Source organism: Astatotilapia calliptera, chromosome 23, assembly GCF_964374335.1.
Source record: "Astatotilapia calliptera chromosome 23, fAstCal68.1, whole genome shotgun sequence".
Classification (NCBI taxonomy): Eukaryota; Metazoa; Chordata; class Actinopteri; order Cichliformes; family Cichlidae; genus Astatotilapia; species Astatotilapia calliptera.
The window spans coordinates 48,316,697-48,329,511 of NC_137443.1; the positions used below are offsets into that span (position 1 = coordinate 48,316,697).

The following is a 12,815-nucleotide window of genomic DNA, read 5'->3' on the forward strand; positions in this document are numbered from 1 at the left end:
ATCAATTTTACATCCCTGCTGTAAAAGGTTCGTGTGGACTTCATTTCCCACAATCCATTGCTCTGGGTCATCGAAAAAGTATTCATGAGAAGACCGAATATTTTATTTAGAGAGCAATGCAGAAAGGCTTGTTATTTATAACCAGATGTTTACAACAAGGAACCGTGTGGCAGCTGTCTGTGAGGGGACGTTGGTGGAAACGCGCGTTTGGCCGCTATTTGTTTCGTGACGCGAACATCTGGCTGAGTTTTGGTTGTCCTGCTCCGGGCACGCGGAACTACAGTCACAAGTGAAACATGTCCCACGGCAGCTACAAACCTGTGGACCGTGTCATTTTTGACATGGATGGATTGTTATTAGGTCCTGAAACGCATTTTTATCTTCTTCTGGTGATGTTGTGTTTTAAGTGCTGAAATCCATTCATTCACTCGAGTCGTGTTCGAGTCTGGTGAAGACCCGGTCCACCGCAGCCCGTGGAAAAACATTACTGATGTGTCGTGTAACGTTTTTATATATGTGATGTTGAATTCGGCACAAATCTAAACCACCAGTCTGTGCTATCAACTTGTTTACCATAAAACAAACCAGTCTTTACACGAGTGTAAGTAAACTTGTGTTACCACTAAACGCAGACTCTGTAACTAAGTTACTTATACCTGGCAAATGATTCTGCCTAAGATGATACCGGCGTTTGGCCTGTTTTAAATGGGTTTTAATGAATGTTAAACACTGATAATGTCATCAGGTCAGATGTGCTCGTTTGTTTGTGTACCTGTAGGTTTGTGGTGAACACAATGTTCAGTGACATTTAAGTAAAAGCTGTTTATTTCCTCATTGTAGACACCGAGCGACTTTACACCGTGTCCTTCCAGGAAATATGTGACCGGTTTGGAAAGCAGTACACATGGGACGTGAAGACGTCAGTGATGGGGAAGAAGGCTCTGGATGCTGCCCAGATGATCCGTGATAGGCTGCAGCTCCCCATGACAGCTGAGGAGCTGCTTGCTGAAAGCAGACAAATACAAGAAAAGATCTTTCCCTCTGCTCAACTCATGCCAGGTAAATCTGACTTACCCTGACATTTGACATCAGTTACTGTGTTTTCCAGCTTTCTCTGAGCAGACAAACAGCAGTAAGATGCAGCTGTTTGTGCTAAGCTAAGGCTACTTTATTGTCTCCTGTAGGAGGAAACTGAGCGTCCAAACGGGACAATAGCAAACAGTAAAAACACACGTAATTTAAACTGCCTTTCATTGGGTATTGTGTAGGCTGTGGATCTTCAGGTAGGAGTGCTGCTCGTTCTGTGTGTGAATCATACCAGTGTGTGGAAGTGTTGTGACCGAAGGCTCCTCTCATCCAGTGTGATAGCTGCTGGACACCTGTAAACACCTGCATGAACATTAGAAGTCAGACACAGACGCGCATCCATCACGTGTCCATTTGTGTTACATTACACTGGCAGTTCATAATCACATACACCAACAACTCCCTGGATTTCATCCAGAAAGCCGTGTCATAATTAAATTATTGCAGACAGGATTTCATTTGTGCTGCTAATGCTACTAAACACAGGCTTAGTGAAACCTTTCACAGACGCTCCTTGTCTGCTCTTACAGGCTGGTGCTGCTGACGGTCATTGTTAAACAGGGAAACATCGCTTTAGTGGGCAGAGCTTAGTCCAGCTGCAGGTCAACACATGACAGATGTTCATGAGTGGATGAACAGCAGGGACTCTGCTAATCTTGGAGCTTTTTATACATGTCAGTAAGTAGTTTAGTTTGAGTGGACTCCAGTTTAGGTCTAGAGGTTTGATCTTCTGCCAACTGTATATGTGACCCCACAGTGACACAAGAAGAACTTTGATCACATGTTTTCTGCTTTGTGTGGATTAAACATGATATCCATTACTGGGCACGAGAGGCTTGAATCACAGCCAAACAGACTCTGACCAGTGGATGACTTCTCCCGTGTTTTCTTAGACCGGAGCCTATCACACTGCCCATGTTACACAAGAGCTTTAATGCATTTTTGTTTCAGTGTTGAATTAACTCTCACAGAGTTGGTTTCAACACTTTTTCAGGGTTTACAGAGCCAGATGTAAACGGACATGTTCAGAATAGTTAAATATTTAACACAATGCCAGTTTGTTATTTAACTCACAAAAATGTGTTAAAATAACACTAAAAGAAGACAAATAACTGCGCTCAGAGCTACTTTCTTGCTAGTTTCACTCCCCCAAGTGTCAACACTGAAAACTGTTAAAATGAATAAGAATTCCAATAAACAAATAAATTTCCAAATAAAAGTGTATTTTTGCCTGCAGTCATTAATACAGCTGAATGAAAACACCGTAAACGAAGGTATAAAATACAAAGCTTCACCTGAACACTGTTTGAATATCAAATGGTTTGTGAAATTTAAACTCAAATATTTTGAATCATACGACCTTCCTCACTTTGTACTGAGTGCATGACCATGGTCATCAACCTTTTCTCTGAGCAGTTTGTCACAAGAAAAAAGATTTTTTCCCAAAAGTATTTGGCAGAAAAGAGTCAAGACTGCAGCGAGGCAGCGTTATAATCAAAACTATCAACTTTAACTCGACTAGCTGAGAACAGCTCGTTTGATCTGGCATTCATTTCGTTTGATGGTGAAGGTTTCCCAGTGATAAGCTTTGGCCGTCTGATGCTTTTCAGCACGTGATCTGTTTCTGTTTCTAAAAGACTTCAGACCTCACACAGTCCACATGTGCCAGGTCTCTCTTGAAAATAAGGACTAATGTGGAATCAGGGCCAACAGCACACGGGTAATGGATCATTCAAGGATGCTTAGGTATCAAGTTTCTATGTGGTTACAAGTGTTTCAATAGTTTTGGTGCTCAGCAATCAAATGCTATAAATCTACTGACATACCTGCAGTCGGAGACGGGGAGAAAACGACGTTCATTATTTGAAGTAACAACACCAACAAATTCCAGTTTTCGTCTGCTGCAGGAATAATGTCACCAGACACAGTGGGATGTTCCCCACATGACACAAACCATTACCAGCTCTCTCCAAACTAAGTCCTGTTCTGTGTTGTGTGAGATATTCAAAAAGCAGTTTGATCATGCATTATATCAGACCAGTCGTTATTACAAACACGGACATACTTTTAATATTTCTTTTTAAACAATATAAAGACTTGAATTGTTTCTTGGAGAAATGCATGATCCTCTTAGGCTCATCCTACTGTTTGAGAATCACTGCTCTCAATCAAACGACAGAAATGATGTTTACTGCACGACTCATTAAAACCAGGAATTAGGTCCATTCCTAGATGATCTCCAGTGAGCTGTGAGAGTGTGCCATATACCTTAGCCCTCAGCTCTGTGCAGATCTCGCGTGTGGAAAAGTGATACCAGATGAATGTTATTCAAAAGCAAATGAAATTTTGGGGCAAGTTTCGTACAATAAAATAAAGACGTCTGGAGCCAAGGGGATTGTTTCTCAGTCATCATAGTGTAGCTGAATTTGTAATGTGTGTGTTTTGACTGAAAACTAAAGCGGAGTTTTAAAATAACGTGCATCAGAAAAGTCAGGCTCTGATCTACACGCCTTTAAGAGCACACAGATGTCTGGATTTCTGCACATGAACCTCAGTCTTTCTGAAATACATATATACATATATATGTATTTTATACATATATAAAATACATATATAAAAGTCTGTATAAAAGTATCCCTTACAGGTACTTGATCATAAGTACTGGATTTCTGCTTTCACCTGTTGTCATTCTCACTCCCAGTGTTGTTTCAGCTGGGTCTGAGATGTAGGCAAATGTAGGCAAAGGCTGTGCAGCGGCACAAATATGAAAACAAAACCCTGAAACATACACACACGATTATCAACCAGGTGAGCCACCAGGATGGTAACCATTTGTCTTCTTGTGCCATGTGTTGTTTGGTACTCCTGTAGTACTCCAGTTGTACTCCTGTAGTACTCCTTCACCGCCACCTCCTAGCACAGATTCAACTAGCAACAAAAACATGGTGTTAAAAGCTTTTCTGAGTGAAATGTTGGGAACTTCATGAAAAACCATCTTTCTTACAAGCTGTTTAGCTGATGTTGCGTCACGTGCACCCTCAGTTCGTTGTGTCTTGTTAGGAACCTCGTCTATGATTATAGTTGATGCACTTGAGCTGAAGCTCGAGTGCGACATCCCAGAGCAGGAGACGAGGAGCAATCGGAAAATTCTGAAGGAATAGAAAAACAATCAGAATAACTGTTAATGTTGGGATGCAGAGGGCCTGGTTACACCTGCCTTTGAAGCTCACTGTGACAGTCAGCACCACACTGCTTCGTCCAACAAGGTCTCTGAATATTTCCACATCAGCGTCTGTCCCTGTTGCATCCCTGTATATGACATCAGGGGGCAGGAAACATCTCTCAGTAACTGGAAAACAGTATAAATAAATTCATGTGCTCTTGAAGGCAGCACTTTTTATAGGTCACAGGTAAAAATTATCCATGTGAAACGCATTAAATCACCACTCAGTAACCATCAAACAGACACATTTCTTCCCCTGCACAACCTGAAGTCCAAATTTCAAACTTAAAAAGAAAAAATGACTGTTATGCTCTGCAGGGGAATACATGTTGGGAATATTTCTTAATTAACAAAACACTTTGTTAATTAATGTTTTAATGTTATCCTGTAAATTGGTGAACCAGTATATTATTCCTACATTAAGACTAATTCTGCAACGCATGTACCACCAGGTGTGGAGAAACTTGTGCGTCATCTGCAGAAGCACAAAATCCCCACTGCAGTGGCAACCAGCTCAGCCGGCATGACGTTCAAATTGAAGACGAGTCAACACAAAGAGTTCTTCGCTGTCTTTGATCACATTGTCCTGGGTGACGATCCAGATGTGAAGAATGGCAAACCTCAGCCGGACTCCTTCCTGGTGTGTGCCGGCCGGTTCAATCCCCCAGCTCCTCCGGAGAAGGTGAGGAGTGCACCGTCTGTTCGTCATTCGCAGCATTCGAGATCAAAGTAACAAAAATCTATTTTGTAACATTTGTTTTTGTTTTTTCACAAAACTCTTCAAAAATAGGAAACAAAAGTTCTTTACGTTTATAATTAGATAGTGAAATATTATTTAAAATAATTAATATTAAAACAGTGTTTCAAAAAATAGAGTTTTTGTCCTCTTATTATAATTTTTAGTTGTCTTAGATTTTCATGTAATAGATAATAGCAACATGATTTTCTATTAATGAGATGATTTTTGTGTGCAGGTGAACGATATTTATTATCAGCAGGTGGAACAAAATCTTTACAGTTAGAAAAACATTCTTGTCTGCTTTGCCTCGAAATGTTTGATCCAGTGCGTTTATATAGTGTGTGTGTGTGTGTGTGTGTGTGTGTGTGTGTGTGTGTGTGTGTGTGTGTGTGTGTGTCCGCAGTGCTGCTAATACACTGAAAACACACAGACAGGCACTGATACTCACTAACTCGCTATTCTTCTCTTTAATGATCTTTAAAGATGTTTCTGCTTCTGGCACAAATATCTTTGTGTCTCATAAAGAGTTATTTCAGGATGTAGAGCACGGTAACGAGCGAGAACAATCCACTGAAACGTCGTCACATCAGAGGATTTCCTGTACTGCAAGTTCTCAAATTCAAACTGAGAGACAAACTAAATAAATAAATGAATAAACAGTGGTTATCAACAGAAACCACTGTTGGGCTGCTTTGCAAAAAGAATTTACAAAGGATCACATCAAATGCTGAAACAGGGAGAACTGATATTTTCAAGCCTCCTTCCTGCAACACCTTTGTGTGAGGACACTGCTGTTGTGATTCGGTGCCGTGTAAATACAGTTAAATTCAATTGAGTTGAAAAATGCTAAAAATGAATGGTGCTACTGAGGAGACGTTGGCACAGGACGTGTGTGCTCGGCACAGTCCACTAACGCTGAGCTGATTCCACACACTGGATGAAAGTCATATGTAGAAAATATGATCCCAGAGATGAAAGATGCATCTTCAGTACTGCAGTAGAACTGCAGTCAACAGTAAGTCACACAATGTGAGTCTTTTATCTAGTTGTATTTAACTGCCAGTGTGTCAGCCTTTTTATTTGCAGCTAATGTGTTCCATTTGCAGTAATGCAGACAGGACCTAATGTCAGCCGCTCTCTGCACTGACAGGCACACACATCTTCTGCAGCACTTTGATCAAAGGTGGGAAGCTTTCAGGGTTCATGGGCTGTTTAAGATATATTTTCAGGCACTCTGGAAGCCATTTGCAGCGTTGAGTCAGTCAAAAATAGCTGCCAAATATCTCCCTAAAAGAACCAAATAACAGTGAGAGCTGACCTACTTTATGATAACACTCTCACTCTAGACCACACGTTAAATCTGCTGCTGATTATTACACCGATTCAATATGTGTTCAGGGATGTTCATTGTAGCCATGAACCCTTCATTTCATGTAGGTACAATATTACGTACATATTCATAAAAATTTATCTTGGAGAGTAAACCTAAGCAGCATTTTTAATCCTTCTCAGAAAGGCGCATGATAATGATCACAGAATATGTGCTCAGCTGAAGCGTGCATTGACTTACAGACACTGCTGGAGTAGCAGATAACCTCGAGGTTACATGAAGGCTTTTGCTGTTTGTATTAGCTAACTCGACCAATCAGATGGTTCTGTGTCTCCTCTCTGATTAGCACTGGTTTTGGACAAATAGACAGAGACTGTTCCTACTGCTTTGACTGGTCCCAGAGACACAGTCACCTCTGTAAAATAGAAGAGGTGTTGGAGTACCAGGAGCCACCAGAGGTGGAACCTTGATCAGAGAGGTGACCACAGCCAAAACAATCACTCCAACACTTTCAGAGATGCAGGAACATGCCAGGCCTTTACACACGGAGTCCATATGGAACAAAAACCCTATTACAAAGACTTACCCAGAATACTGGACTCTGTAACTGCTGACTGGAGGGAACACTGGTGGAAGTAATGCGAGCTGAATGTCACCTTTGAACCCTGGAGCTTTCAGCACTGAGGAAATGCTCTTCCAACTTTTAGTTTACTTCAGTTTTTCCCTGTGGAAACAGGAGTCTTGTCTTTTTTGCTGGGTTGAATTTCCTGGTTGGGGAGGCTGTGTAATAGCATCTAGATTTCTGTCACAAGTTTTCATTTATCATGTTGAAATTACTACCCTTTGTCAGCATCTGCACGATGCTGTTCTTCACTTGTTTCTTCTAAAATCGCTCCCATGCTGTACGCGAGGATACTCAGTGGTAATTCTGCTGCTACACTTTAAAGCTGAGTCTAAACGGAGTTGTCCTTTGCTTGTGAATGGATTTTATTCAGATTTTTGCTTTGACTGTCGTGAATCAGACCAAGGATGTTGCCCTTTTCTAAGCCCTGCCTTCAACTAGCACATTTACTGTCTTCACTTTTGTTCAGGACAGCCAGGAACAAACGTTGAACTGGCAACATATCCTTGGAACATAAAGCCTGAAGAGGTTACTGCATTTTAATGTGGAAAGAATCTTTTATGTGAAATATTTCTTATTAACAGATGCCCACACACATTACTCATCACATTCAACACTAATGCAAATAATTCTCCATTTGAATGATTTTCCTGGCTTTATAGAAATGACCAATAAATGACACCGTTGGCTTGGAAACATGAAAAGTGCAAATGAAACGAAAGCAACAACAAAACAAACATTTTCATTCTATGAAGTGAAATGTGGGTGCACTTTATGCATTTGTTGGTTGGCTACTGTAACCTGTAGCCACTTGTAACCACTCACTTCCGCTACATATTCTACTATGAAAACCTGAACTGTGTGCATACATGTCCTGTAGTTTATATATATGAAGATTTTACAACTGTGGTGTGCAATCAGCTTGTGATGTTGTTGCTCCCTGCTTTGAAGAATGAACCAGGTCTGCAACTGTTTGCAGTCAGTTGCAATAAGCCAGCAATGAGTGTCAGTCTGTGTCAGTTTGAGAGTAAATGGGGTCAAAATTACATGCAGTGTTTTTATCATGTTCGCGTTGTTGATTTGTGTAGAAGAGATGAATAGTGTATTGATAATGAACGTCAACAAGAGCTTTGCTGTGAGCATTTAGTTTGTGTTACGTTTGCAGCAACGTTGGCAGCAGGTAGGAGGAAAGTGGAGAGTAAATAACAAACTTCTAGCAGTGAGTCAGTGACATTGTTATTCAACCAGTTCTAAAAATAGCTGATGGGGATGGAATAGGCAACATGTAAAATGAGCGTGCCACGCTCCTTTGAGTGATTGTACCAGAGCACTATGGTCACCGTGTAGACGCCTCCAGGATGGAGGGCATTAAAGCCCCGAATCATCTCAAAGGCACACGACTCTCATTCGGACACATGTAGCCGATTACATGTGCGATCCAGACGTGGCTGCACATTGGCTGCTGTTGCCTGATTTGGTTTTGAAATGTATTTTGATGCAATCACTTTTGTGTTACAGTTTATTACTTGACGTCACCGTTTCTGACATGATTTATATTAAAAATAAAACAGAATTACTTTGGATTAATGTGGCAGCTTTATTGCCTTCATCAAAAGTTTTTATCTTATGTTGTCAGACAGAATTTCAAACCCGCAGCTGTGCCCGGCATAAGTGTTAACAGTGTTTGTGTTGTTTCACTCTGCAAATCATATCGTTTCCTGCTTTTATTTAATCAGCATTTCTCCTCATGACCCAGTTTTCACTGAACAGTGATATCTAGTTGCATTGCTTTTGTCTTTGCTTTATTCCAATAGGAGCCTCACACATTCCCACTGCAAGGAGTAAACAGTTTCCAGAAGTTGCTGCAGAAGAAGAAATGATGCAGTAAATTAATGAAATGTGCTTATTCTATAAATTATACAATATTTATTTAGGAAATGTGTAGTTTGCCAGTCTAATTGGCTATTCATGTGCTGAAGTAAGACACTTATTTATTAGCACTTGTGTGTAAACGGAGGTTGTAAACTAGTTTTCCACGTCACACATCAGATGTTCACGTTCTGCAGGTGCATCATCCATGAAGGTATAACTCTTAGCTTTAATAAAACGTCGCAGCCATTTTAACAACACACCCTACATTTATAATTAGGTTGTGGATAATATGAAAACTACAGTGTAGACAAAACAGAAACCTTTCAGAAAGGTAGCAATAATGGGATTTACGGTCTAATTTTAAAGGGAAATTTGTGGCTTCCAATAGATGCATCGCTAACTCTTCTCCCTTTAAAGCATTTTGCTGCAAATAGGCCTGCCTGTGGCATGGTGCACCTGATTTTTTTAATCTGGAGCCAGCCACTGTTAGAGCTGGCATTTTTCTTGATGAGATATGAAACTGCGGCTCAGAGGGGAATCGACAGAGTGTTCAGTGGAATAACGAATGATGATGCGTCACTCCCTGGCTCCCACTCCGTGACAGAGGAGAGGAGGAGGGGTTAGCGGCAGAGACATGAGACAGAGGGAGAGAGTAGGAGGTAAACACAAGAAGCAGCGGTATGGTAATAGCACACATCCAATTATCAGCTCTTTCTGCCCTCCTCTCAGCTCTGATGGAAAAAGCACGTTCCTTTTAGGGCGCTGTAAAATGGGAAAATCGGACAAAAAGCAAGATCTCTATCAAACACGTGGACAGATACGGACTTGGTAATATAGACATTTGGTTTATCAGCTGTTGTATGTGTTTCCAATCCTCTGAGACACATGCTAGATAAAGGACAACGGTCTAGTTCCTCATATAGAGCTATAGGCATATAATGTTTAGTCAGTAACGTGGTGGGTAACTGTTCTCACTGTTTCAATATGGGAGTAAAAAAGCTGTAGTCCTGTTCAGAATGATTTTTAAAACATGTCCTACAGTGGAGTTTAATGGGATATTCCCAACACCGGAGGCAGAGAAAGCCTCACGCCCCCTCACGGTGAACACTGTAGCTCACAGCTGAGTAATGTGGTGTCGTGTCTGAGGTCACCAAAGTAAAAGAAAAAGCTGCGCTCTGTTTTCGATGGAAACAGAAACATTTTTCACAGCTGTGAAGTAACACGGCTGATGAAACAGGAGATGTTACCAAAGGTGTGCTCGGCAGCCGCAAGCTGATGAAACGTGAACGTGAGCTAGTTTAGCTCACACAGATAGAAAATTATTAATCGTTCAGGGGAGGCTTTGTCATCCAGATAATCAGACCGGGTTCAGTTAAGACAAACTTTTTTATCTGGACAGTTGGTTCATTACTACTTTGGCAAAGCTTAGCGTTCACCCGTTATACCAGCACATCGTTCTCTGTAGAAGGGTGGCATGAAAATGTGCTTCAGTAGCAAGGTCATTTTTAAATTGCTAAGTGCTCATTGTTTCTGCAGTCAGAGCGTGCAGTCCCAAAGCATTGTAGATTTTACTGTTGATTCAACAGTGTGCGTGTCATCCAGCCTCCTGTTTTTGGGGTTGTAGATTCTGGATGCGCTGGTCAGGTGGATTTTTGTATCGGTGAGATTGAAGCGAAACGCCATCAGGGTGAAGAGAACAACAACTGATCTGCACCGTCTCACAAGGATAAAGAAGGTCTTTGTTACCCTGTAGTTGAACACTTTTCCTGGAGAAATGCTCCGATCGTGTTTTCATCCTGCTGTAGAGCAATAGTGAAGCCTGAACACAGCTCCAAGAAAACCTGTTAAAAGAATAAATAAGGGCTGTCTTCTCTGCACATGCCTTGAAGCGAAAGATTTGGTGGTCTATAAAAAAATGTAATTACATTGAACTGAAGTGTCATGGACTTGGACCCACTACTTATCCAAGCTTGATTATGATGCTTTTCTTCACCCTTCAGTTAAACTGAAGATGGACAGATTTCCCTGAGGTAACATTAGATCTTTGGATCAGTGTTCAGGTTCCCAGGTAGAAATGTTTATTTACAGGTTATCGCTCAGAAATAAAACTTCTGTTGATTTGACGATATCCTTTCTTTAAGGAGACAGGTTGCTGCAAACTACACCAGCGAAAAGAACCACGCAGCGTACACTGAAAAAAATATGTTGTTGGATTTACTTAATTCAATGGTGGACATTTGTTGCACACAGATGTTTTGCTTTGGCAGCAACTTAAACAATTGAGTTAAATTAACACAATTTATTCATGTTCAATAAACCTGTGCAATTTGTGTTGATAAAATGTGACTTAAACATGTTTTGATGAAGTAATTTGAGCTCTTGGAATATTTTAATCCTTCACAATTTTTTCACTTTATCCCAACACCATTCAATAACTTTTACCCAATACTACTTGGTCACTTAAATACTACATGTTATCTTCAAATTACATTTTGCTATTATATTCTAGTATCAAATACACAATTTTCAAATGGAGGCCTTATAACAGATTGTATTGTTCTCTTCCAAGATGGTTGCTGGCATCCACCAGTAACCTTTAAAAACAAAATGTCTAATTTCACTGCAGTAGGTAAAGAATTAAACTGACATTACTCCTCTACTGAATCTATATAAATCAACAGTTAAATAATGTCAGTTCTTCCGTGTTCTCTGGAATCAATCACAGCAAAGAAATTAGACTGTTTCTTTTGAAAAATGTTACAGGACAATACAAAACATTCTATTTAAGGCCTCTGACGTCAAGATTCAGTTAAACAACAATTATAACTAAACAATTTGAGGAAATGTTAGTTTCCATTAACATTAAATTAGGTTACTGAATTGGCAAACACCTTCCTATTAACATTACCCATTTTACCCCAATAACTAAAGAAATTAGCACTTGCAGGTCAAAACCTTTATTCAAGAGATGCAAAAATAACATTGATACAGTGACTGTCAAAAATTACAGCACTGATCATACTGTGACATCTTGGTTCAAAACAGCACACTTAGAAATATTCAACGTTCTTTACTTCAACTGAATGAAACTGAAAATACCATTTCACACGACCCATATGGGATATTTAGACTGTATAACTGTTCACGCTACATCTCTTCACTAGTAAAAGAAAGAAAAAATACAAAGAGAAATTTAAAAATGCTGCCAAACAGACAAACAGAGAACTTGTACAGAGCAAAAGGAAAAACAAACAACAACAACAAAAACAGCTTGTCCTCATGGCAGTTGCAGAGTATATAAAAATGAACCCTGCGATCTGCTCCTGGAATTGAGCTTCAAAAATGCAGCAGAACAAGTGTGAGATTTAAATGTCCTCTCACCTAGAGCTGATCACCTCACATGCATAACAGTGAGCTTTCCTTGCAGGAGCAGTTTTGTCTTAGTTGTGAGCTTTTCTTGAGAGCTGAGTTGCATCCAACTCCATTACCACCCATTGAATCACCTCAAAAGTGTAGCAGAGTTGTGATGGGTAACTCATATTGAAGGAATAAAAAAGGTCCAAACAGCATGGCTACTGCAAAGGTCACGTTATCCAGATCTTGAAGAACTACTATACCCTCGATGATGATGCCAACATCAGAAAAGTCATTGCCTGGCGCATCCTCTGGAGACAGATGTTCATTGTGGTTTTCTCAATCTGTGCAGTGGCCTCAGTCAAGTCCTGGTTAAACACAAAACATTTTTTTTAAGATTCCCTTTTAAACTCATCTCTTTTGAATCTACCAGTTCTAATGTTAGAGTAATTTAAACCAATGCAAGCAACATAGTAAATAGCTATAGCCAAAGAGTTGCCTGCCATGCTGCCATTCATGGTCTAACAGAGTTTCTAAGACAGAGTGAAAAACATAATAATTTCAAATGCTTTACATTAGTTTTTGTTAG

At 40.2% G+C, this 12,815-nt stretch overlaps 1 protein-coding gene across 1 annotated transcript in view; it reads left to right on the forward strand.

The window, feature by feature from the left end:
• Positions 1-200: 200 nt before the first annotated feature.
• The window catches only part of pudp (pseudouridine 5'-phosphatase), a 41,158-nt gene continuing 28,543 nt past the window's right edge, over positions 201-12,815 (forward strand). The window contains exons 1-3 of the mRNA XM_026159552.2: positions 201-360; positions 841-1,059; positions 4,762-4,991. Coding sequence (XP_026015337.2) covers positions 297-360; positions 841-1,059; positions 4,762-4,991 — 513 coding nt within the window. The 5' untranslated portion in view covers positions 201-296. The remainder of the gene's footprint in view (positions 361-840; positions 1,060-4,761; positions 4,992-12,815) is intronic.